The 27,365-nt window shown below is 40.9% G+C and overlaps 1 protein-coding gene and 1 pseudogene across 51 annotated transcripts in view; one reads left to right on the top strand and one right to left on the bottom strand.

Annotated features, from left to right (window-relative positions):
• NCOR1 (nuclear receptor corepressor 1) overlaps window positions 1-27,365 on the bottom strand; it is a 168,450-nt gene that overhangs the window by 89,964 nt on the left and 51,121 nt on the right. For 37 of the 50 annotated variants that reach the window (XM_051824415.3, XM_070061427.2, XM_051824414.3 and 34 more), the window contains exons 6-12: window positions 16,840-16,953; window positions 11,861-11,917; window positions 11,230-11,282; window positions 10,868-10,894; window positions 8,748-8,814; window positions 6,266-6,438; window positions 4,716-4,806 (exon numbers count right to left, since the gene is read on the bottom strand). In XM_051824415.3, the coding sequence (XP_051680375.1) occupies window positions 4,716-4,806; window positions 6,266-6,438; window positions 8,748-8,814; window positions 10,868-10,894; window positions 11,230-11,282; window positions 11,861-11,917; window positions 16,840-16,953 (582 nt within the window). The remainder of the gene's footprint in view (window positions 1-4,715; window positions 4,807-6,265; window positions 6,439-8,747; window positions 8,815-10,867; window positions 10,895-11,229; window positions 11,283-11,860; window positions 11,918-16,839; window positions 16,954-27,365) is intronic. The other 13 variants (XM_070061433.2, XM_070061439.2, XM_051824422.3 and 10 more) reach the window with 1 other exon arrangement.
• On the top strand, window positions 23,552-26,273 carry LOC149121258 (large ribosomal subunit protein uL6-like; annotated as a pseudogene). The gene is made up of 2 exons (XR_016224341.1): window positions 23,552-23,684; window positions 24,018-26,273. The product of XR_016224341.1 is annotated as a large ribosomal subunit protein uL6-like (transcript).

Genomic DNA, 27,365 nt, shown 5'->3' with positions numbered 1-27,365 from the left:
GGGAAAGCAGTAGAAGATGGCCCAAGTCCTTGGGCCCCTGTTCCCATGTGGGAGACCTGGAAGAAGCTCCAGGCTCCTGGCTTTGGATTGGCCCACCTCTGGCCATTGTGGCCATTTTGGGGAGTGAACCAATGGATGGAAGACCTGTCTGTCTCTGACTCTGCCTCTCTGTAACTCTGCCTCAAATAAAGAAATAGAGTCTTTTAAAAAAAAAAAAAAGCAATATAGAATATGTCATCATGTTAAACTTTTCAATTTTTATCTATGTATTTGAGAGGCAGATAGAGACAGAGAGTTCTCATCTGCTGGTTCACGTGCCAAATTCCCATAATGGCAAGGGAAAGAAATCAGAAGGTATAGCACTCAATCCAGTCCCCCACATTGGTAACAGAGACCCAATTACTTGGCTATCAGTGCTGCCTCCCAAGATCTATACATTAGCAGGAAGCTAGAGTCAGGAGATGGAGCCAGAACTTGAGCTCAGGTACTTGAATGTGGGATGCAGGCACTGTAACTGCTAGGCCAAATGCCTGCCTTTATGGTTATGTTTTAAAGCTTCTGAATATACTACTAAAAGATGCAAAGTTATTAAATATATACATGTGGTTTTTCTGCATGAAATTTTCCAAGGGCAACAAAGTATTCCTAAAGGAGTATATCTAACACTGCCTGGACAGAAGTGAGGCTAACGTGCTCTGGAACATGCTTAGAAGATCTTAAATACAGCTTTAGGAATGACTGAATCCTCAACATTAACAGCGTAATGAAATGTTTGAGTAAAACAGTCCCATATGTCTGACTGAATATTACAATTGTCCTAAGGCCATCACTGTGGTGTAGGGTAACACCAGCGCCACGCATGCCTTATGGCAGCCATTTCAAGTCCTGGCTGCTCCACTTCCAAACCAGATCTCTGTTAATACAGCTGGGAGACCAGGAGACGGCCCAAGTGCCTGGGTCCCTGCTCCCACTTGGGAAACCCAGAAGAAGCTCCTGGCTCATGGCTTCGGACCAGCCCAGTTCCAGCTGTTGCGGCCATTTGGAGAGTGAACCACAGAATGGAAGATCTATGTCTCCCTGCACCCCCCTCGTAAATCTGCCTTTCATATAAATAAATAAATTTTTAATTACAATGATCATTAAAAAAGTATATTCTCAACAACAAAAACAATACTACTATTATGGTTTTTTATTTATTTTTTATTATTATAATTTTTTTTTGACAGGCAGAGTGGACAGTGAGAGAGAGAGACAGAGAGAGAAAGGTCTTCCTTTGCCGTTGGTTCACCCTCCAATGGCCGCCGCAGCTGGCGCGCTGCGCTGATCCGATGGCAGGAGCCAGGTACTTATCCTGGTCTCCCATGGGGTGCAGGGCCCAAGCACTTGAACCATCCTCCACTGCACTCCCGGGCCGCAGCAGAGAGCTGGCCTGGAAGAGGGGCAACCGCGACAGAATCCGGTTCCCCGACCGGGACTAGAACCCGGTGTGCTGGCGCCACAAGGCGGAGGATTAGCCTAGTAAGCCGCGGCGCTGGCACTATTATGTTTTGAACAGGCTCCCAAACCACTTTAGAGCCTCTCCTTGGGAAAAGAGGATATAAGAAGTCAAAAAGGAGGGAAAGAAAACCACCTACAAAAATCTATTTCTGACCAACAACAGTCTGACATCTAAAGTGGCTCAAGTACCTCCAGAGCTTCTACAGTATTTCATCCCCTCCAGGGATATTCTGACTAGAATTCTGAAACATAAGAGGCTGGAAGAATATATGACACACTCTTACTCAATTATGAATGCAAAACAGTAATCAACCACTCATAGAATCCTGCCACAAATTATCAAGAAACACAAACTCTGTATAAATGGGTTATTTTCTCATCCTGGAAAAAAACTCACAGACTGTGTTTTCTATAACACAGACTAAGTGAATATTATTCAAACTTTTAAATCTTTATCTTCCTCACTAGTGATTTAATATCATGAGATCCTATACCTTAATGGCTTCACTCACTGTTGTATTCCCAATGCCTAGAACAAAGTTTGGCACCTAACAGGGAAGGTGTGAATATCCGTTGAAAGAGTGGATTTGACTGAGTATAGATATGGAAGAGAACACAAAGTTCTAGAATCAGATTTCTGGTTCTATAATTTACTAGTCTGTGACCTTGGGCAAATTATTCAATCCACAGCTATGCCTTGCAAAATAGAGCCAGTTACAACTCTCTATTCTACAGAACTTTCACAATGTTTACGTAAGATTTTATATATATATATACACATATACATATACATAACAGCACAGCTGGCAATTTTAAGGAGTAACTATATTTAACTTGCCCTCCTTAAAAAAGCAAACATAGGGGCCGGCACTGTGATGTTGCGGATAAAGCCACCATCTGCAGTGCCAGCACCCCACATGGGCACCGGTTTGAGACCAAGCTGCTCCACTTCCAATCCAGCTCTCTGCTATGGCCTGGGAAAGAAGTAGAAGATGGCCCAAGTCCTTGGGCCCCTTCACCCGTGTGGGAGACCCAGAAGAAGCTCCTGTCTTCAGATCAGTGTAGTTCTGGCCATTACAGTAATCTGGAGAGTGACAGCAGATGGAAGACTTTCTCTCTGTAACTCTGCCTTTCAAATAAATAAATAAATCTTTAAAACAAACAAAAGCAAGCATAATTATTCCACCACATCCCAAACCAACAATACCCACAAAAAGAAAGAGAACTTAGCCAGATGAAGCAGTATTAAAGGGTGGAGGGTATGAAGGACTCATGACACGACATTTTACCTTTAAATACATTGAGCAAAATATAAGCAGGGATTTTTACTTATCTAAATATTTCTGAATCATTCAACATTTCAGTTTAATTACTTAATTTTATAAATTTAAGTAATTAACTGTATATTAGGCCCTCAAAAACATTAACATGTAACATTTATTTTGAAATATATAGCCACTTAATAGTCTGTTCAAAAAAAAAGCACAAGATTTATTTATTCAAAATGCAGAGCGGAGAGGGGTGGAGAAGACAGATCAATTAATCTTCCATCTGGTGGCTCTCCAAATGGCTTCAACAACCAAGGCTAGGTCAGGTTGAAGCCAAGAACCAAGAACATCATCCAGGTCTCCCACATAGGTGAAGGGAACTCTAACTCTTAAACCATCATTGCTGCTTCTGGGAACATTAGCAGGGAGCTGAATGGGAACCACAGTAGCTGGGAATTGAATGGGCACTCAACATGGGAATGCCAGTGTCCCAAGCAGCAGCTTAAGCAGCTGTGTCACACACCGGCCCAGCAGAGTAATAACCCTAGATCATTAAAGGAGTCACCACTTCAAATAACCACAAACCTCAGAATTTTGAGATGAGGCTTAAGAAAAGCCACAGATAAAATCAAAAGCTGCAAAAAATCCAAAGCAGTAGGATGGGTTTTGGAACAAAGCTAAGTAGTCTCAATATTAGTGATTAAAATTCATCTGTTCTACATTTTTTTACTAATATGCTACTAAATATGAGGTACTGAAAATTCCAAGATGACCCCAAAGGCCAAATAACCACATTCATGAAGGTAACACTCAAGTCAATCATAAATAATGAAAGAAGGAAGAAAAAAAAAAAAAACACATAACAGACACAAATGTGAAGTGAGACTAATCCAATGTTGACTAATTCTGTTTTAGAAAATTGAGTGAGGAACCCTCATAAGGGTAGAAACACTGCTGTTGGACTCGGACAATACATCAAAGGGTACTTCAAAAAGTTTGGCGGAAAATGAGATTAACAGCATGAGCTTACTTTGGTGCAAAATATCTTTTGCATTCAGTTTTTTTAAAGATTTACGTATTTACTTAAGAGGTAGAGTTATAGACAAAAGTCTTCCATCCACTGGTTCACTCCCCAATGGCCGCAATGCTGGAGCTGGGCTGATTCAAAGCCAGGAGCTTCTTCTCAGTCTCCCACATGGGTGCAGGGGCCCAAACACTTGGGCCATCTCCTCTGCTTTCCCAGGCCACTAGCAGAGAGCTGGATTGGAAGTGGAGCAGCCAGGACACGAACGGGCGCCTACATGGGATGCTGGCGGCACAGGCCAGGGCTTTACCCGCTCTGCCACAATGCCCACCCCTTGTTCAGTTCTAATGCCTATATGGTCATTCAAGACCTTCCCCTTTCACTGGGATCTGTCTACCTGCACACAGCTATGATATAAAGTCTCTCTGGTTCAACTCTGTCCCAAGGCAAACGAGCACCCTATGGAGAATACATTGCCATCTGAGAAACATATGTTCCTTCAGTACTTCAGGAAATGGAACCACCAGCTCAGTCCCCAAACTGGAAATCAAGGGTCCCTTTCCATCTCTCTCCTTTCTCACCATAAATATCCAATCCATCTACCTTACTCTGTCCATTCCACCTTCAATTACTCTCTGTTATCAGTCCACACCCCATCACCATTCGCCTGACTCAGATTTTTCATTTTATCATAACAGATTATTCATCTCTCTCCAGATTTCCCTGATCCCAAATACCAATATGATCATGTGAATGCCTTGGCTAAAGCCCTTCAATGGTTGGCTTGTATCTTTGAAACAGTCTAAACTCCAAGTTCCTCAAGTTCCTTCATCTACATACAAATAAACCTTTAGATCCTGGGCTGTGGCACTAAAATGCTTTAATAATTAATCATCAACTTGAATTAAATCAATTAATTTTCTTACCTCCTGTTCAGAGAGACCATCAATAATTTCAGAAATCTCATGCTCACTCCTAGCAATGGTGGCTGAAAGACCAGCTCCCCTTTGCCCAACTCTGAATATGAGGAAGAAAGTAAAAATACATTTAAAAAGCCTTTCATAGAGAACACAACTGAATTAAATTATAGTCCTGAATGGGTCTTTTTAAACATGTGAAAAGTCAGAGAAGATACCACCATACTACTGAGGAACTACTTTTAAGTAACAAGCTTGAGTCACCTATTAAATTAATAAGAATTTAAATGCACAACTGACCTAAAGATTACTTGTCCAAGATTCAAATGGTAGAACTACTCATGGCTTTGTGTGTGTGTGTGTATGTGTGTTTGTGTGTTGTATGTATGTGTATGAGTCTGTACTGAAAATAAACAAATTAAAAGAAAACTAGTTATGAGGAACTTCTACAAAAAAAAGTGAATGATGCAATTTCAATCTCAAACAGTTATCTTTTTTCTGCCTTCTAGCAAACAAGATAACAAACTAGAAAGTAGGTCAAACGTTTTAAAAAGGGAAGAAAAAACAGACAATATCCCTCACAAAAACTTAATTGTGGGCAAAGGAGATTATATGACTCTTAAATGAGGCAGTGAAAAAAACTAAAGCTTTTAAGAGCTTCACAAAGTACATGCTGTCCTAAAGTCAAAACAAATCAGAAACTATTCTATCAAAATTAAAGTTGCTTAATTAGTGGTTAATTTAATGCTGCTTCGTTAAGCTGAAAATGGAGGACTATGGGATATTCAAGTCTGTGATTACTAACTTCCATTATCAATAAAATTGATATTTTTAGGAACTGAACAATTTCAAAATATACACATATTTTTTAAAAATACACATATTTAGATTCAACAATATGATTAAATATAACAATATTAAGTTCAATATGATATATTAATGCTTAGTAATAAAATTTTACATTCAGCATAAAAATTCTTTATAAAACTTTATTTATTTATTTTTTTTAAAGATTTATTTGAGGCCAGCACTGTGTCATAGCGGCCTAAAGGCTCCACCTGCAGCGCTGGCATCATATATGGGTGCCAGTTCATGTCCCAGCTGCTCCTCTTCCGATCCAGCTCTCTGCTATGTCCTAGGAAAGCAGGGGAAGACAGTCCAAGTGTTTCGGCCCCTGTACTCATGTGGGGGACCCAGAAGAAGCTCCTGGCTCCTGGCTCCAGATCAGCCCATCTCCGGCAATTGTGGTCATTTGGGGAGCGAACTAGCAGATGGAAGATCTCTCCCTCTCTCTCTCTGCCTCTCTATAACTCTGACTTTCAAGTAAACAAATAAAATCTTTAAAAAAAGAAGAAGAAGAAGAGGTGAAGCAGCCTGGACAAAAACTGGCACACATGGTATGCTGGCATCACAGGTGGTGGCTTAACCCACTATGCCACAACACCTACCCCTTTACAAAGTTTCTTAATGATCAGACTCAGGAAACTATAAATATTGTGAAAGAACAGAAATGTGATTTGAAGAAAAATACCACAGCCATTAAACATCAAACTACTTACCGTTGAAATCTTTCTTGCTGTTCTCTTTGTTTTCGAATTTCTGGAAACTGCTTTTCATAGTACTCTCTTGTTTTGCTTTCTTTAGCTTTCCTCCGAGGATTATTTTCTATTCTGTCCACTTTTTTCTCCCACGCCTCCATGAGCTGATCATAACGCTGGCAGATTTTTTGTTCCTATTAAATACCCGTAGCAAATTAATAATAATTAAATGAAACTGATTCTGACAAACCTAATACCGTAAAATATATGCTACCTCTTAAGGTTAAGTCAGAAGTACATGTGGCCTATGGCTCAATTGTGAAAGAAAATGTCTTTGATCTAAAAGAGGAGAAAGAAAAGGAACTCTGATTCCTATCTGAAATCAGCATATAAAGCATATTTTGGCTGGATTTTTTAGTTAACATTAAGACTACACAAATTATCAATTAATTAAACAACTAGTAGCCACTGACCAGCTTTTATTTTCCTGATAACCATGTCTTTGTTGTCAAAAAAAAAAAAAAAAATTTATAAGCAGTTCACAATCTGACCAATCACCCATAGGCAATCACATTAACATCTTCTTGTTATTCTTCCAATCTGTCAGAGCAAACATGCACATTTTAACTGTCCCTCTATTGTTGAAATTTCTGTTGCTTGCAGATTTTTGTAATCATAAACAAATGCTATGTAACAGACATTTCTGACAGTGTGGGAAAGGTACATATACTTTATGATAAAAAAGAAACCCAGTGAAGTATGTATTAATGCTTTCCGATAAATGTTTTATGACTTCATTTTCTTAAACAGAGAAGACAGAAGAACTCTCCTTCATGAACATTGAACTGTGAATGTATCTGACACACATGAACACAGAGAAGGGCACAAGGACTCAAACACTAGCATTGGTCATCTCAGCACAGTGGCACTGGAGAAAGGGGTGTTATCTGCTTCACACACCCTGCAGCACACCACACCACACCACCACTTCCTGGTCATCCTGCTCAACTCCCACGTCTCTTTGGCATCCTTCACCTTCATCTTCTTTACTTCTACTCCTACCTCCATAATCTAGAGTAAATCATCCCTTGACCTGGTTAAAATAATAGTCTCCAAAATGTATTCTACACATTCTTAATGCTGCAGCCAAAGTCTTAAAAACACAAACCTGAACCGTCTCAGTTTAAAAACTTGTAAGGTGTCCTCAGGATCTGATCCACAATCTCCTAGGTCACTCCCAAAGCAGTACACAACTCAGGCCACCTTCCCATATCTTACCTCACTCCCAACTAAGTCTCAGCTCAGCCACCTCTGAATCGGCCATACTTTCTCCACTTTTCCTTACGCTAGTCCCTCTGCTAGAACAAGTCTACACAATGTATGGTTTTCTGTACAACTTCCCTTTCTGATTCATATCTGCAACAAGGTTTCCCCGTCACAGTCATCTGTATGTCTGTAGCTGCAAGATGATCACAATATCGCAGTGCCTGCTGACCTCTCTGCTCCCTAAGGGCTGAAACCATATGACAATCTTGCTCACCTGTGTAGAATAATATACGTGATGGAGAACACAGTCAATAAATATTTATTCAGCAAATCAGTGAACACACAAATTTTACAATTACACTCTGAAGTGTGAAAAAGTTTGCGCTCCTGTATTTGATCAACAAAGAGCTAACTTAGCTATTATAACAAAATTGCTATGCAGAAAAAAACCTGAGTTAATTTCTTACTTAATTTGCACATTCTTGGCAAAAAAAAAAATCAAGACCAGCAATTTAAGACCGTATCTGAAGGCTTAAAGACTGGCAGACCAGAACATCAGCTTTACATGAAAACACATCATTGCCTCCCGAGTTTTACAGCTCATTAAACTCTCCACATAAGGCACAAAGTTCATTTTCAATGTAGATTTAAAGAGCACCATTCATTTATTAAATATTTGAATTTAAATGTATCAACATTTTCTGTAAAATTAGAACATGGAAATAAAAATATTAACATTTTCTATAACTTTGTTTTCAGAAAAATTATAATCACAAAACTTTGAAACAGCAAATCATAACTGAATGAGAACTATTTGAATTTTGAAACCTGAAACCTAGCTTACACAGTTTCAAGTAAAAAAATAACAGTAATGTCTACTCAGCATAACTATAACTTACCCACATTTGTTTGAGGCTTAAGAGAGTAAATGTAGAAGATCCTGCTTATCCTTAATATTTTTATAACTACTCACCATTTTCTTTATTTGGTTAGATGAAAATATTATACTTAGATGACTAGTGAAATTAATTTGATAATGATACTAAATGTGATTTATAATATCAAAATGTTACTAGAATTATATTAATATTTGTCACATGTACTGTTAGTGTCTAGATCAGCATTTATTTTTAAATAAAATTAAGAACTATTTCCTCTAATAATGGGAAAGTGAATGCCTAAATGAGTATGAATGTGAAAGCTGTACAAATTTCAGTTAACAAGGATAGGACCTCACCCTTTGTTTTCTTGCATGATTTCTTCTTTTAAAAAATAAAATGAGTTTTTTCCTCATCACCTGGTTTCTAGAAGAGAAAAATATGGTTGCATGACATTAAGAAAAAGCACAATTTAATGGTGTATTTATTTTTCCAGACACACTGTAAAACAGGCAAAGAGCACTTAAGACTCTACGATGTGATCAAAGTTAATCCTAATTTTTTCACCCTGCAAAATAAAACTTTGTAATTTTTGCAATGTTTAGAAAAGACTGAAATTCCTCCCACTCTATAGCAAGACTTTATAAGAATAATTTTCAATATGTCACATTATGGGGCATATTATTCCAAAATTATAATTATACAGTTACTGATTCTTCTTGAGAACTCTGATGATACCAGTACCTTTGAATACTCCTGGTGAACGGGAGGTGAGAAGAAAAAAAGGAGCTTTTACAGTTACCCCCCTCTTCAGGTAAGGTGCTCCCCTCTCTGAGGAGAAGGCACATCAACACATTTAGTGAAGTGACTTCTGCACTAAACAGAAGACTGACTTCAGTCACAGAAACAACACAACCCATGCTAAGTAATGGATGGCAATGTGACAAGACAGGAAGGTTTCTCATGTATCTTAACATGACAGTTTCACTTTTTAAATGTGAAGCATTGTGATCTTCAAAAACAATGACATGCAGGTTCAAACATAAATATTTATACCCCACCTACTTCCAGAAAGGATTTCAAGCTGATTATTCAAATATAAATACAAAGCCAAGGCAAGTAGAAGTAAAGTTTTTGGATTATCTGTCACTCGGGACTAACAGTGACACTGGCTCCACTCAAATAAGCATGGACAATCAGGAGCTGGCTATATGAAAAAGTAGCCAAAAGATGAAAAGAATCATTAAATGGTACATTTGCTATTTCATACAAAGCAAATGATGATGATAAAAGAAGAGCTACTCAACATTTCACATGGGTGCATGCAGCTGAGTGAATACCGCAGAGGTATCTACAGTGGGGGCATTCCCAAGTGCTCAGTTGGCTCTAATTGTGATTATGTGTTACTCAAAGGCAAACAACAATCAGGAAGTACAATTTTAAATGTTTGCTAAGAATTTAAATGAAGTCATCTAGTCAACAACCCATCTCAGGAAAATGTGATGAGCATTAAACAGGCAATGTAAATAAATCAAAGACACAGATGCTCTCTAACGTATATCGGGAGAAAAAAGACAGAATACACACATAACTGAAGCTTTGTGTGGAAAGAGAGTCATTAAAAGTAGCCAACTAGATTTTATCTACTACTCTTCTTTTTAAAAATGTTAAAACAGCTAAACAGTTCCAAAACAAAATATGCTTTACATGACTTTTGCCTTGTCTGCTTCTAAGGGTTCTCAATATCATAGCAGCATCTCACAGAAAAATGCATAAGTATATGACTTCCATTAGGAACCACTTAACAAAAGTCAAAATTATTCAAACTTCAATTATTTTCATGCATACTACCATGCAAACTATATTTGCCACCAGTTCTGCAAAGTAGTTAACTATTGCACACACTCAATTAGAAATTTTTAAAAGAAAAAAAATAGATATATAAATAGCAATGTGCTCATTAGTAACTATACCAGTAAAATAATTATAATGTTCTGGTTATACTTAATAAAACATATAAAGTAGAAATATCACATTTTTGTAACAAACTAAGAATAATTCACCTAAAATTTTTAACTATGATAATTAAAAAAAAAAAAAAAGATACCTATCTAGCTTCCTCTCTTCCTTCAATCAGATCAAGAAATTAGGTTTTCTTTTCACTTATTTTCTTATTCCAAAATCTGCATCCATAAAGGCCTGGTACTCGGATAAGCAAGGCTAGTAAGCAAACTACATTCTGGAGCAGCCTCCTCACCCACGTGAGGTGACTGAGCGCTTCCAAGGCACCAGGACATTTAAATGGCAGAAGGGTCTACAAATACCGTCATTAGCAAGAGTCATGGAAGGGATTTCCCTAGAATAGGATTTTGAATAATGATAAAATGATCCGTGGCACTTCTACTTTGCAATGGCAGATGTGGCTTGGTGGGGGACGGTGTCATCACTAGTCTTAAATGAAAAAGCTTCATTATCTTACTTCATCATGCGCCTTGCAGGTACTCCACTGAAAAAAAGACAAAACAGGAGGCAAAAAATTCAAGCCTCAAGGTAAGCCATTTCAATGTTAAGTATCCACCTTTTTTTTTTTTACTAGCAGATTATAAAACCAGCTAGTTTTATGCAATAATTTATTTTATTTTTTGGCCTCGGAAACTCAAAGCTGTCACCCCAACCCCCAAGAAGCCAGAGGAAGATAACATATAGTAAAATGACAGCAAATTACACAAATCTAAAACATACCTATACTATTTTAAGTAATGTCAGCAGATAACATAAAAATGATCTCTTTATAAAATATAAGTCTTTAACTGCAAAACTGCAAAAATGAGAAATACTTACGTCTTGATGTTCTCATGGTACACCTTGGTATCTGATGGCTGGTTATAGAGTGGCTACAAAAGAAATCAAATATGTATGTATAAAATGTACCTATGTCTATGAAGTGATAAAACACAATACTTTAAGGTATGCCTAGGTAAAGTACTAATGGGTCTACATAATAACATACTCTTACCAAACCTCCAGACTTTTGGGAACCCTAAATAATTATGTTGATCTCAACCTCTGATAATATCACTTCTTGAGGAAAGTTTACAAATTCACTATATCACATGCTAAATACAACTAGTCTTAGATTTTTAATTTCAAAGAGAAAGGAAGAGTAAGCAATGTCACTACTCTACATTATGATCTGAAGGGCTAGTTCTGTTCTTGATTTTTTTTTTCCCTTCCACCTGGAGTGATTAAATGGTTGTTCAGACAAAAACATGCTCAGGATGATGCTTCTGCAACATAACCAAGTTCATTAACCGTGATTTTAAACCTGATCATAAACGTCTTGTCCAGCTACACTTCTCTCATCTCAAAATAACTGTGTTATATTCCATTTTATCCCAAGAAGAGCTATAACAAAAAGAAAAAAGAAAGAAAGAAAAATTGCTGGAAAGAAAAACAGAAATTTCTTACTTACCAGTTCAACTTTTGGGCCAAGACCTTCAAAAATTTTATGAGCTTCTTCTGCTTTTTTCTAGAGATAAAGACATTGTTGTATGGTGGAAATTAAAAATCAGATTACATAAGTGTAAAATCACTACCTATTTAACAATATTTATCTAAGACTGACCTACAGCTAAATTCATTCTTATTGTCAAAAATTCTTCTGTTATAAGGTAAACATGTGTACTGAAAGCAATACCTAAGGAATTCCTAAAAGCAAACAGATCCTGATAATCTGAAGAGAGGAAGTCACCATTCTTTATTGGAAACATGTTACATACTTTAACTGATATCTTCTTTAGTGAAGTTTAGTAAGAATAAATAACATAAAGTGGCCAGTCTTTTGTGTGGTAAACCAAACTGGTTTCTTTGAAGAAAAACTTACAATTAGTTTCTTTCCTATCATAGTAACAGTTGAATAACAAAGTAAACAGCTAGTTTATAAGTACTCAATAGTAAATAAATGTTCACTTATATATGTATTTTAACATGTCAATTTTGAAAGTGCTATCCAACAGAAATCTTCCTTGAAAAGAATAAAAACTATCAATAGTTTTAACTTAACACTGTTTTATTTCCATGTTATACACTTTATTCTAAGTATACAAATAGAAGTAATTGTTTCTTCAAACATGTGTTGAGAACACTGTATGTGCCAGGCATTTGCTAGACTCTAAGACAAGGAGAAGGTAACCCTTGCCACATTGAAGTATAAGGCTTCAGAGAGAGAATGGTATTTGCCCTGGGTCTTGAAGTTTGAGTGTGTTGGACAAACAGGAAAGACAAAACAGTGACCACCTACAGGCATGGGAAACACCATGGGGTCAAGGTGCCTGCAACTTCAAGTGAACACTCTCAGTCTGTTGTGGTAAGCTATCACTAAGAAAGGAGTATAGGCAAAGCCCAGAAAAATAGGCTTGTAAGCACCAATAAAAAGTTTGGGCTATTCTGTAGAAAGGTGGAAATCATCCAAGGCTTTATTTGGAGAATTACGCAATAGGACACAAACATGAAGGATGAGTTAGAAAGAAAAGGAGCTGAAAGAAAGAGATTCAGTAACTGAGAGATGAAGGCTCGAACTAAACTAAATGGCAAATGGGGAGGAGACTGACCAGACCAGTATTCAGAAAGCAGAACCTGAAGCTCTTCATTGACTAACTAAACATACATGGAGAGGCAAAGGGAGAGCAACAGATAATTCCTAGGGCACTGGCCGAGGAGACCAGAGATCGTGGCACTAAATGTCCTCTCTGCTACGGACACTTTTCTTCTGTTAATCATTCTCTTACAACTCATCCAATCGAAATATAAGGAGGGCAGTGTTAGGTCCCGTGGTTATGACACCCATTAGGATGCCCCTGTCCCACATTAGAGTGTCTGGTTTGGATCAATAGTTCTGTGTCCCAACTCCAGCTTCCTGCTAATGTGGATGCTGGGAGGCAGTGGTAATGCCTCAAGCAGTTGGGTTCCTTCTACGTCTGTGGGAGATCTGGATGGAGTTTCTTGTTCCCAGCTTCAGCAGAGTCCTGACCATTGCAGTCATTTGGGGAATGAACCAACGGACGAGAATGCTCATTCTCTCTCTCAAATAAATAAATACTTTTAAAACATATGGGGCAGGTGCTCTGGTATGGTGGGTGGGGCCAATTGCAGCCAACTGGGGAGTGAGCTAGCAGATGGAAGATCTCTCTCTGCCACTCCTCTATGTGTATAACTGACTTTCAAATAAATAAATAAATCTTTAAAAGAAAGATACAAGCATGATGTTTCTGAAACCTCCTCACAACTAAGTTTTTTATGTGTATTATTAAATTGTATAAACATTTGTGAATGTTTTTGGAACTCACAATTGAGCAGGGTACTAGCAAACTGAATTGTTAATTATTAATAATAGTTCAGGAGGATCCAGCACGGTGGCATAGCAGGTAAAGCTGCTACCTGCAGTTTTGGCATCCCATGTGAATGCTGGTTCGAGTCTTGGCTGCTCCACTTTCAATTCAGCTCTGCTATGGCCTGGGAAAGCAATAAAAAAGACCCAAGTGCTTGGACCCCTGCACCTGCATGGGAGACCCAGAGGAAGCTCCTGGATCCTGGCTTCAGATCGGTGCAGCTCCGGCTGCTGTGACCATCTGGGGAGTGAACCAGCAGATGGAAAACCTCTCTCTCTCTAACTCTGCCTTTAAAATAAATCTTTAAAAAAATATTTCAGGAGAACAGTCTGTTTAGAGACTAAACAAACTTGGTCTAAAGTTTAAATATGATGCCAAGTCAACTTTTCTCTTAGTAAGCCAATGTTAAAATTAGTCACTTTGGGACGGCTTTCTTTCTTATTCTAACTTCCTAAATGAGAGAATGTCTTATATGTGATAATGGTCCCATCTATTAAGCCACACTTGGCTTACTTCCAACCATAAAAGACTACTGTCACACAAGGAAAAGGGGGAGATGTTCTTTTGTCTTTGCCCCATCCATCCATGCCAGTAGTCAAGACAAGTAAGGTCATTCACCAAAAAGACCTAAAGAGGCAGTGAAGGTCTTAGATTCTAGAACTGTGCAAATACAAGCCCAGCACATGACTACTGCTAGAATACAATTTTTTTACTATATAAAAGATGACTACTACAGTTACTGTGAGTTACTTCCACTTCACTGTAAGAAGGTAAGTCCAGGGGCTGGCGCTGTGGTTTAGTGGGGTAAGTAGGTATCTGCAGTGCCAGCATCCCATTTGGGTGCCAGTTTAAGTCCCAACTGCTCCACTTCCAATCTAGCTCCCTGGCAATGTGCCAGGGAAAGCAGTGGATGATGGCCCCAGTGCTTGGACCCCTGCACCCATGTGGGAGACCAGGGGGAAGCTCTTGGCTCCAGCCTGGCCCAGGCCCAGCTGTTATAGTCATTTGAGGAATGAACCAGTGAATGGAGGACCTCTCTCTGTAACTTGGCCTTACAAATAAGCTTAAAACAATCTAATACTAAAAAAAAATTATTTTCAATTTCTTTTCTTCAAAAAATGAACACAAACCAAATCCATAAAAGCTAAAAATCCATAAAAGCTAAAAGAGCAAGAAGAGGCCTGAAAGGAGTTTTCAAGTGATGTTAATGGACACTGGACACCAAGAAACATTTATCAGATTGATGAAAGCATCTTTCTATATACAAAAACTAAACACAAACTGGAATTCTCTACCGAATCTTGCTCACTATTTTTCATTTCTTACATTCCAGTGAGGCCTTGAAAATAAATAATTTTTTTTTTTTTTTTTTTTGGACAGGCAGAGTGGACAGTGAGAGAGAGAGAGAGAGAGAGACAGAGAGAAAGGTCTTCCTTTTCCGTTGGTTCACCCCACAATAGCTGCTGCGGCCGGCGTACTGCGTTGATCCGAACCCAGAAGCCAGGTGCTTCTCCTGGTCTCCCATGTGGGCGCAGGGCCTAAGCACTTGGCCATCCTCCACTGCACTCCTGGGCCACAGCAGAAAGCTGGACTGGAAGAGGGGCAACTGGGACAGAATCCGGCGCCCCAACCAGGACTAGAACCCAGGGTGCCAGCGCCGCCTATTCAGCCACGGTGCCGGCCAATAAATAAATCTTAAAAAAAAAAAAAAAAAAAAAAAAAAAAAAAAAAAAAAAAAAAAAAAAAAAAAACAAGGAAGGAAGGAAGGAAGAAAGCATATACTTTTGGATTGAGGACTTCTGAAAGCCTACTTTGTTAAGTAGTTTTGTTGAAGCATTTTCTTTATACTGAGGGTAAATGACTTTCCTTTTAACTGCTAGTTCCTGAGCCAAATTAAAAAGCCAATTTTAAGTGAAACAACTGTGGTGCAGCAGGTCAGTGACTACTTGGGAGGCCCACATCCCACATCAAGCCTTGGCGGCCCTGCTTCCAATCCAGCTTCCTGCCAATGTACCTGGGAAACATGACAGCTCAGGTACCTGAGTCCCTGCCACCCAACATGGGAGATCCAGATGGGGCTCCTAGCATGTGACTTCAGCCTAACACAGCTCCAGCAGTTGTGGCCATTTGGAGAGTGAATTAGCAGATGGAAGATCTCTAAGTCCCCCTATCTCTATCACTCTGCTTTTCAAATAATTAGTTTTAAAATCTGTGACATCACAAAAGTTATCATGGAATTCAGGCCTGGTTTTCTTAAATCTGTGAACGCTTTTATTAAGGGTATGAAAGAAGAAATTGTTTTAATAAATCTTTAAAAAGTTAAGTGTACTGGCCGGCACCGCGGCTCACTAGGCTAATCCTCCACCTTGCGGCACCGGCACACCGGGTTCTAGTCCTGGTTGGGCCGCCAGATTCTGTCCCGGTTGCTCCTCTTCCAGTCCAGCTCTCTGCTGTGGCCCGGGAAGGCAGTGGAGGATGGCCCAAGTGCTTGGGCCCTGCACCCGCATGGGAGACCAGGAAGAAGCACCTGGCTCCTGGCTTCGGAGCGGTGCAGCACGCTGGCCGTAGCGGCCATTTGGGGGGTGAACCAATGGAAAAGGAAGGCCTTTCTCTCTGTCTCTAACGCTGCCTGTCCCCAAACAAACACACACAAAAAAAACAAAACAGTTAAGTGTACTCTGAACTCTAGAAATACAGGTCAAACATAGCCCAACTATGAATTTGAATCTGATAATGAAGTCCATGTCCACATTCAATGGCCGATTTGTACCAAAATGGTACCGTAGTCACCTAATTAAATCCCCCTTACAAATTGAAAACTACAGTATAGATATTTGGTATTAGGTGCTACCAAATTTGCTTGTAAATATTCCTACAACAGGAGACTCAGGTGATAAAATTCTACTCATTAAATAATACTTATATAATAGATAACCTAAAGTGAAATATTAAAGTACAATTATCAACTTTTTTTTACTGTATAAGGAAAAAACATCAATCTTTGCAACAAAAGTTTATGAGCATTAAAAACAATAGTAGAAATCAGACGCCAGCACAAGCTTACCCGATTCTCATCATAAATAATCTGGACGATGCTCCGGTGTTTCTGCTCCACTGGAGGAGGAGACACAGGCTTCTCAGGTTCAGGAGGTTTGGCTGCTTCCTCTTCTAGCTGTTGCTAAGACACCCAGAAAAGAAAGAAGAGTTAGGCTCTGTTCCACATCACCATCACCAGCAGTTAACTGCCAGAGACAACAAATGCACTGTTTGCTGATTCTCTAAGATAACCATTTAATCTGGGAGTAGTCTCACAGAACCAAGGCTCCAAGGAAAAAACACTGATTTTAACTAACAACTAGACAACACAAATCACCCTATGATACATACATACATGGGTAGATATAAAACCAAGGGGAAACATCCTTTAATAATTAAACTTTGATCAATTTAAAGCAAAACAGTAACAGAAATTAAACTTACTAAAAGTACCCTTTATACTTCTATCACAATGACCTGTGAAGGCATGGGAAAAATACTTTTAAGTATAACAGATACACGGTATATACTGGCGGGGAAACCATGGTAGACAAGATTTTGGCAATCCCTTAAATTAGCACAGTACATGACCACCCAACACTATGTATCTTATCATGCTCCAATAATAGGCAACGAGCACAGCTATGGTCTGCTGGCATGTACAACTAACAGGCAGAAAACATTCTGTATTCATCTGATGGAATTTGACCCTCATCACCCCTGTGACATGTCCTTATGCCATGTACACAAGTATCTAAACATTTGCACGTAAACCAGGGATAGCTACACTACCTGTTGTATAGCTTTTTTGAAAGATTAAATGGGGCCGGCGCCGCAGCTCACTAGGCTAATCCTCCACCTTACAGCGCCGGCACACCAGGTTCTAGTCCCGGTCAGGGTGCCAGATTCTGTCCCGGTTGCCCCTCTTCCAGGCCAGCTCTCTGCTGTGGCCAGGGAGTGCAGTGGACGATGGCCCAAGTGCTTGGGCCCTGCACCCCATGGGAGACCAGGATAAGCACCTGGCTCCTGCCATCGGATCAGCGCGGTGCACCGGCCGCAGTGTGGCATCCGCGGCAGCCATTGGAGGGTGAACCAACGGCAAAGGAAGACCTTTCTCTCTGTCTCTCTCTCTCACTGTCCACTCTGTCAAAAAAAAAAAAAAAAAAAAAAAAAAAAAAAAAAAAAAAAGATTAAATGGGGACTGCATTATGGTACGATGGGTAAAGCTACCACTTGCACCACCATCATCCCATAAGGGTGTCAGTTTCAGTCCCAGTTGCTCCACTTTCAATCCAGCTTCCTGCTAATGGTCTGGGAAAAGCAGTGGAAGATAACCCAAGTGATTGGGCCCCTACCACCTACAGGGGAGACCCGGATGAAACTCCTGGCTTTGGCCTTGCTGAGCCCTAGTTGTTGGAGCTATCAGGGGAGTGAACCAGTGTGGATAGATCTCTATGTCTCCCTCTCTCTATAAGACTTTCAAAATAAATAAAGCTTTTTAAAGATGTATTAAATGACATATAAAGCATGTTACAACCATAAATGTTCAGTAAATATGACATTAGTATTAGTGAAGTAAGCAGGGAATCAGCTATTTTCATCCACTGCTTTTTATCAACACCTAAACCTAGGAGTACTCAATAAATATCCACATGAACAAATATGCTGGCCGGCGCCGTGGCTCAATAGGCTAATCCTCCACCTTGCGGCGCCGGCACACCGGGTTCTAGTCCCGGCTGGGGCGCCGGATTCTGTCCCGGTTGCCCTTCTTCCAGGCCAGCTCTCTGCTATGGCCAGGGAGTGCAGTGGAGGATGGCCCAGGTGCTTGGGCCCTGCACCCCATGGGAGACCAGGAAAAAGCACCTGGCTCCTGGCTCCTGCCATCGGATCAGCGCGGTGCGCCGGCTGCAGCGGCGGCCATTGGAGGGTGAACCAACGGCAAAGGAAGACCTTTCTCTCTGTCTCTCTCTCACTGTCCACTCTGCCTGTCAAAAAAAAAAAAAAAAAAACAAATATGCCATACAGCTACTGTTGGAAATATTAAACCATCTTAGATGATGAACAGGAAATTAGGTCATGTCTAGTGTAAGGCCTACAGGAAAAAATCATCTGTACCACTAAGTATAACTGATAGTCAAAGTGCCAAGTTCTATAAATCAGATCATGACTAAATCAAACAATAAGAATCCAAGAAAGTAGCTTATAATTCTTCTGCTTTGGAACTTCAAGTATTCTTGTAGTCTGTCATCTATACAGGAAAGATATCTAGAATTCTGAGATCAATTTTATGGGAATGAGTTCTCAATGGTGCCCCTTCTTTCCTGCTCATGAGGGGCCTTTTTTGTAATCTCCCTTATGTAATAAATAATCTTAAAAAAAAGTCAAACTTTGATCTCAGTACCTAAATAGCTCTGAGATGAAACTATTTTAACGGGGCATTTGGCGCAGCAGGGTAAGTCACTGCTTGGGACACCCACATCCAGCTTCCTGCTTACGCACATGCTGGGAAGCGGCCGATGCTGGTTCCAGTACTTGTGTCCTTGACACCCACGTGGGAGACCCAGTGGACTTACAGGCTCCAAGCCTTAGTCTGGCCCAGCCCTGGCTCTTGAAGGCTTTTGGGGAGTGAATCAGCTGGTGAAGATCTCCGTCTGCTGGCCCTATCTCAAATACATTCTTAAAAACATTATAAAGGCAAGGAACAAACACAAAAGAACAAAATTGTTCCTCATCTATCTGCTCTTTCACACTAATTTTACAATTATTCTGTCAAATATAAACTTATTGTAACTTTACTGAAACTGTGTAAGACACATAATTTTTTTTTAGGATTTATTTTTATTTATTTCAAAGTCAGTTACACAGAGAGAGAAGGAGAGGCAGAGAAGAGAGAGGTCTTCAATCTGCTGGTGCATTCCCCAGTTGGCCGCAATGGCTGGAGCTTCGCTGATCTGAAGCCAGGAGCCTCCTATGGGTCTCCCATGTGGGTGCAGAGGTCCAAGGATTTGGGCCATCCTCTACTGCTTTCCCAGGCCATAGCAGAGAGCTGGATCAGAAGTGGAACAGCCGGGACTTGAACCAGCATCCACATGGTACACCGGCAACTGCAGGCGGTGGTGACTTCACCCACTACACCACAGCACCGGCCCCAGACACATGATTTAATACATGATAAACACATTACATTTTTTTGAAAATGTATTTATTTATGTGAAAGGCAGAGTGACAGAGAGACCTTACATTCATTGACTCATTCCCCAAATGGCTGCAACAGCAATTCCAGGCCAGGCTGAAGCCAGGAGGAAAGAACTCCATCCTGGTCTTCCATGTAGGTTGCGGAGGCTCCAGTACTTTGGGCATCTTCTTACTGCCTTCCCAGTACATTAGCAAGGAAGTGGACGGGGAACAGGGCAGCTGGGAGTCAATGGACACTCTCACATGGGATGCTAGTGGCAAAAGCAGCAGCTTAATCTGCTGCGGCACAACTCTCGCCCTATATAATATTATCTTGCTATACAGGCTATAGTGTATCTACATATTTACTCTAGTTATTTTACATAAAATTTGAAGCCTTTGTAAAATCTCATTATACTCATACACTAAACATATTTCACTATCTCAAATTATTATAATGGGGTACACGTCACTAAGCATTAACTAATGCCACATACTATGCAATATATTAAATTACCTTAACTCATAGAAAGTCATGATGTAATTGGTGTTATTAGTAGTGTTACCACCATTTTACAGTAAAGAAACTGAGGTGAGAAAAGGGAAAGAGACAAGGACAGAGGAGAATTAGATGCACAAAATCTTAACAAAATGGTCAGGTATATTAAAACTTAATGGGATCCTATAAAACACTGCGAAGATCTGAAAATGAGCCAAATAAAAATTACAGAAATAAAAACATAATTATTGAAATTGAAGATGGATTTGACAAGTTAAATACAGCTGGAAAATGTTAACTGCAAGACAGACTGAAGTAATAGCCCCAAATGAAGTCCAAAGTAAATAATGGTAAAAACAAGCAATTTAAAGACCTGGAAGACTGAAAGGATATTTCATCTACCTAGAATTTCAAAAGGAAATAAAGAACTGTAGGAAACACTTTTGTTTAAAAAAAAAAAAAAAAAGATATTAAAATATCCAGCTCAGAAGTACTCAAAACTGATGAAGAAACTCTAGCCCTCGTATTCACAAAGCTTAATGAATCTTAAGCTGGACAGATTAAAAGAAACTGCAAACACAAATACGTAAATGCATCATGGTAAAAAAAAAAAAAAAAACTGAGGGGCCCGCGCCGTGGCTCACTTGGTCTATCTACCGCCTAGGGCGCCAGCATCCCATATGGGCGCCGGGTTCTGGTCCCGGTTTCTCCTCTTCCAGTTCAGCTCTCTGCTGTGGCCTGGGAAGGCAGTGGAGGATGGCCCAAGTGCTTGGGCCTCTGCGCCAGCATGGGATACCAGGAGCAGGCACCTGGCTAATGCCTTCGGATTGGCATAGCTCCAGCTGTAGGGGCCATTTGAGGGGTGAACCAACGGAAGGAAAACCTTTCTCTCTGTCTCTAACTCTGTCAAATAAATTAAAAAAAAAAAAAAAAAAAAAAAAAAAAAAAGATGGCTCAAGTCCTTGGGCCCCTGCACCCACATGGGAGACCCTGAAGAAGCTCCTGGGTCCTGGCTTTGGATCAGCACAGCTCCAGCCGTTGCGGACAATTGGGGAGTGAACCAGCAGATGGAAGAATTCTCTCTGCCTCTCCTTCTCTCTCTGTGTAACTCTGAATTTCAAGTACATAAGATAAATCTTAAAGAAAAAAATCACAAATGACAATGAGGGCTGATGTTTTAAAAATGGAAGCCAGAGAAAGCTTAGGGAGAGAAAATAACCAGATAGTGAATAAAGATATGCTTAAAAAACAAAAACAAAAACAAAACCTTTAAAAATAATGGAGGGGTCAGCGCTGTGGTGCAGTGGGATAAAGCCCTGCCCTAAAGCATTGGCATCCCATATGGGCACCGGTTCTGGTCCCAGCTGCTCCTCTTCCAATCCAGCTCTCTGCTATGGCCTGGGAAAGCAGTGGAAGATGGCCCAAGTGCTTGGGCCCCTGCACCCGAGTGGGAGACCCGGAGGAAGCTCCTGTCTTCAGATTAGCTCAGCTCTGGATGTTGTGGTCATCTGGGGAGTGAGCCAGTGGAATAGAAGACCTCTCTCTCTCTGACTCTACCTCTCTCCGTAACTATTTCAAATAAATAAATCTTTGAAAAAGTTATAAAAAGAGGGGGCTGGCACTGTTGCATAGTGGGTAAAGCTATCGCCTGCAACGCCAGCATCCCATATAGGCTCTGGTTTGAATCTCAGCTGCTTTACTTCCAATCCAGCTCCTTGCTAATGTGCTTGGGAAAGCAGTGGATGATGGCCCAAGAGCTTGTTCCCCTGCCACCCACATGGGAGACCCAGAGGAAGCTTTGGACTTCTATCCTTGTGGCCATTTGGGGAGCGAATCAATCAGCAGATAGAAGATTTGTCTGTGTCTCTACCTCTCTCCCTCTGTAACTCTGCCTTTCAAACAGACAATTAAAAAAAGTTATAAAAGAATGTAAGACACAAGTTTTTTTAAATAAGGGGTAAGAAAAACTACCGCCTGAAGAAGGTTTTTAAAAAATTGCATCTATAGTGCTCGCTTTGGCAGCACATATACTAAAAACTGAATCTATAGTTAAAAGTCCCCACTAGAAGCAGCTGGTTTTACCAGTGTATGAGCTCTACCAGATACTAAGGGAACAAATCATGACAACCTGAAACTGCTTCAGTTTAGAAATGTTACATTAGCATGATCTATAACCAAAACCAGACAATGACTCTACAGGTCAAGATTATCATTGGCTTAGTTCCCAAACGAATAGATAAAAAACCCCAAAACAAATACTGTTACATAAAACCCAGCAATTTATAAAAATTAGAGAATGTATCATGCCTAAGAGGGAACCTAAAAATGCACTAATTTTTTTTAAGACTTATTTATTTATTTGAAAGAGTTACACAGAGAGGAGAGGAAGAGAGATCGTAAGAGAGAGGTCTTCCATCCACTGGTTCACTCCCAATTGGCCACAATGGCCGGAGCTTCACTGATCCAAAGCCAGGAGCTTCTTCTGGGTCTCCCACACAGGTGCAGGGCCCCAAGCACTAGGGCTATTTTCCACTGCTTTCCCAGGCCATAGCAGAGAGCTGGACTGGAAGCAGAGCAGCTGGGTCTTGAATTGGCGCCCATATGAGATGCCGGCGCTTTAGGGCAGGGCATTAACCCGCTGCGCCACAGCGTCACTCCCTGCACTGCTAATTTATCACTACAAAATTAAGTAAGCTAGTTCACTGTATTAACAGGTCAAAGGGGAAAAAAACTGCTTCATCAGCAAACATGTTTTTCAAAGAGCCTTTGATAGAACTCAACATTCACCCTTAAAAATTCTGCTCACTAGGAATAGAAGGCCATGTAAGAGAAGAAGGCTCAGTAACATTATCAGTGTTAAGATCTAGAAGGCATGCCTTTAAAAGCAGAACAGAGCAACATGACCACTTAAAATACTGTGTAACAGGATTAACCTGAGCAACAAGGTAACAGAAAAATAAAGAATTAAGATCTGGAAAGGAAGAAACAAAACTCACTTTTTAAACTGTTGATATAACCACTACCTATAAAGAAAGCCCAAAACAATCCATAAATAAATAAGCTTAATATATATATATTTGTTCAGCTCTTTGCCACTTCTACCGCGAGAATGAAAACCATTCTCAGCAATCAGGCTGTTGACATTCCAGACAATGTCTACATCCATCAGAAAAGGCACCCTAAAGCTACTGTGAAGGGACTTCAATCACATCAATGGGCTGGCGCCGCGGCTCAATAGGCTAATCCTCCACCTTGCGGCACCGGCACACCGGGTTCTAGTCCCAGTCGGGGTGCCGGATTCTGTCCCAGCTGTCCCTCTTCCAGTCCAGCTCTCTGCTATGGCCAGGGAGTGCAGTGGAGGATGGCCCAAGTGCTTGGTCCCTGCACCCCATGGGAGACCAGGAGAAGCACCTGGCTCCTGCCTTCAGATCCGCGCAGTGCGCCGGCTGCAGCACGCTGGCCGCGGCAGCCATTGGAGGGTGAACCAACGGCAAAGGAAGACCTTTCTCTCTGTCTCTCTCTCACTATCCACTCTGTCAAAAAAATTAAAAAAAAAAAAAATCACATCAATGTAGAACTCAGACTCTTTTGAAGGAAAAAGAAGAGACTCCAGGTTGACAAACAGTGGGGAAAGAGAAAGGAACTGGCAGCTGTTGGCACCACCTGTAGTCATGTACAGAACATGACCAAGGGGGTCATACTGGGCTTCCGTGTGTGCTCACTTCCCCATCAACATGATTATGCAGGAGAACGGGTCCCTTGTTGAAATCCAAAATTTCCTGGGTGAAAAAGACATCCAAAGAGTTCAGATGAGGCCAGGTGTTGCTTATTCAGTATCTCAAGCCCAGAAAGATGAATCAGTCCTAGAAGGAAATGCCACTGAATTTGTTTCAAATTCAGCTGCTTTGATTCAGCAGGCAACAACAGTTAAAAACAGGGTATCAGAAAATTTTTTGGAAAGTGTCTATGTCTCTGAAAAACTAGCAGTTCAGCAGGCTGATAAATAAGATCTAAAAGTTGTCCAGCAACAGAAAACAAGAACCCATATTATATCTAATGGTACTTTGACAATGCAATAGGATATACTGATTTGAGACTTCCAAGAAAACAGAAAGTACACACATACACTTCACTGAGGTTGTTGATCAATATAAAAAACTGAAATCTCAAATGCAACAGTTAAAAAAAAAACTTTATTTTGGCCGGCACTGTGACACAGAGGGTTAAACAGCCTCCTTTGACATCTCATATGGGCTCCTGTTTGAGTCTCAGTTGCTCCACTTCCAATCCAGCTCCCTGCTAATGCACCTGAGAAAGCAGCAGAATATGGCCCAAGTCCTTGAGCCCCTGCACCCACGTAGGGGACCTAGGGGAAGCCCTGGTTCCTGGCTTCAGAGTGACTTAGCTCCAACCACTGCGGCTATCTGCAGAGTGAACAGCAGATGGAGGACCTATGTCTCTGTCTCTGTCTCTCTCTCTCTGTAACTCTGCCTTCCAAACAAACAAATCTTTAAAAAATAAACATAAAAAGTATCTAAAGTTGAATCTAATACAAGGCATATAAAATGTTTATGGATAAAGCTATGAAAGATCTCTAGAAATGGACAAATATACCATATTCATGGACAGAAAGGCTCAATATCATAAAGACATCATTCTCCCCAAATTTATCTCTACATTCTAAATGATTCCAATGAAAATTCAAGAAAGATTTTTTGGGTAATTGAACAATGTGATTCTAAAAGTTTTATGGGGGGACCAGCATTTTGGTGCATCAGGTTAAACTAGTGCCTGAGACCTGGCCTACTGCTCTGCTGGTTCAAGTCCCATCTGTTCCGTTTCTGATCCAGCACCCTGCTACTATGAACAGGAAAGCAGCAGCAGATGACCCAAGTCCTTGGATCCCTGTCTTCCAAGTGGGAAACCAGGATGGTGTTGCAAGCTACTGGCTTCAGCATAGACCAAACCCAGCTGCTAAAGCCATCTAGGGAGTGAACCAGTAAGTGGAAGATCTCCATCTTTCAAATACATAAATAAATCTCTCAAAAATACAAAAATAAAAGCTTACTGAGATATTAAATAGTTAAAACATGGGGCAGCCCTTTGGCCTAGCAGTTAAGATATTTTTGGATGCCCATAGCTCACATCCCACATCCAAGTATTTGGGCTCAATATCCAACTCCAGGAAAGTGGTTAAGACGCCAATTAAGACATCCAAGTCACCTATCACAGTGCCTGGGTTCAGTTCCCAGCTCTGGCTCCTGAATTCTGCCAATACAAACCCTGGGAAGCATCAGGGAACGGCTCGCAAGTAGTTGAGTCCCTGTCACCCACATGAGAGACCTGGACTGAGTTCCCAACTCCTCGCTTTGACCCAGCCCAGTTCTAGCTGCTGGGGGCATTTGGGGAGAGTGAATCTGCAGAAGGGAGCATATGGTTTCTTTTCTCCCTCTTAAAAATAAATTTTAAAATAAAAGTTTATTTTGGTAAAAAAAAAAAAGTTGGAAACCTATACATAGTTTGTCTATTTTCAAAAAAAAAATTTTTTTGACAGGCAGAGTTAGACAGAGAGAAAGGTCTTCCTTTTCCATTGGTTGACCTTCCGAATGGCTGCTATGGCCGGCACACTGCGCCAATACAAAACCAGGAACCAGGTGCTTCTCCTGGTCTTCCATGTGGGTGCAGAGCCCAAGCACTTGGGCCATCCTCCACTGCCTTCCTGGGCCACAGCAGAGAGCTGGACTGGAAGAGGAGCAACCGGGACAGAATCCGGTGCCCCAACAGGGACTAGAACCCGGGTGCTGGCACCGCAGGTGGAGGATTAGCCAAGTGAGCCGCAGCACCAGCCTATTTTTAAAATTTTTAACTATTTTCTTTTGTACTCGAAAGACAGATCTTACATTTACTAGTTCACTCTCCAAGTGCATACAACACCTGGGGCTGGCACAGTTGAGGCCAGAACTCCAGAACTCAACCCAGGTCTCCCATATGGGTGACAGGGATCCAAACACATGAGCGACTATTTGCTGCCTCCAAGGGTACAGATGCATCATCTGGTGTAAGAAGCAGCAGGGGAGGGAGAAGCACTGTGATGCAGTGAGTAACGTCAGCATCACACATGGGTACCAGTTTGAGTCCTGGCTGCTCCACTTCCAATCCAGCTCCCTGCTAATGTGCCTGGGAAAGCAGCAGAGGATGGCCCTGCACCCACATGGGAGATGTGGAAGTAGTTCCTGGCTTCAGATCAGCCCAGCCCTAGCCATTGTGGCCACTTGGGGAATGAACTAGTGGATGGAAGATCCTTCTGCCTCTCTCTCTCTCTAAACTCTGCTTTTCAAATAAATAAATAAATCTTTAAAAAAACAAGGCGGCCAGTGCTGTGGCATAGCGGGTAAAGCCGCTGCCTGCAGTGCCAGCATCCCATTTGGGCGCCGGTTCAAGTCCTGGCTCCTCCACTTCCAATCCAGCTCTCTGCTATGGCCTGGGAAAGCAGTAGAAGATGGCCCAAGTCCTTGGGCCCCTCACCTGTGTGGGAGACCTGGAAGAAGTTCCTGGCTCCTGGCTTTGGATCAGTGGAACTCCAGCTGTTGCAGCCAACTGGGGAGTGAACCAACAGATGGAAGACTTCTCTCTCTCTGCCTCTGCTTCTCTCTCTGTGTAACTGACTTTCAAGTAAAATAAATAAATCTTCAAATAAAAAAAAGTTAAAACTTGAATGAGACATTCCAACATACCAATGCCTGTCCCAGTTTTCCAGAACATACATTTTCCATATACTTTTTTTTTTTTTTTTTTTGGACAGGCAGAGTGGACAGTGAGAGAGAGAGACAGAGAGAAAGGTCTTCCTTTTCCCGTTGGTTCACCCTCCAATGGCCGCCGCG

This window comes from Oryctolagus cuniculus, chromosome 17, assembly GCF_051225735.1.
Source record: "Oryctolagus cuniculus isolate XC-2025 breed Fujian yellow rabbit chromosome 17, ASM5122573v1, whole genome shotgun sequence".
NCBI classification, from domain to species: Eukaryota; Metazoa; Chordata; class Mammalia; order Lagomorpha; family Leporidae; genus Oryctolagus; species Oryctolagus cuniculus.
The sequence above is the reverse complement of the archived record's forward strand: the minus strand, read 5'-3'. Positions and strand labels throughout refer to the sequence as shown.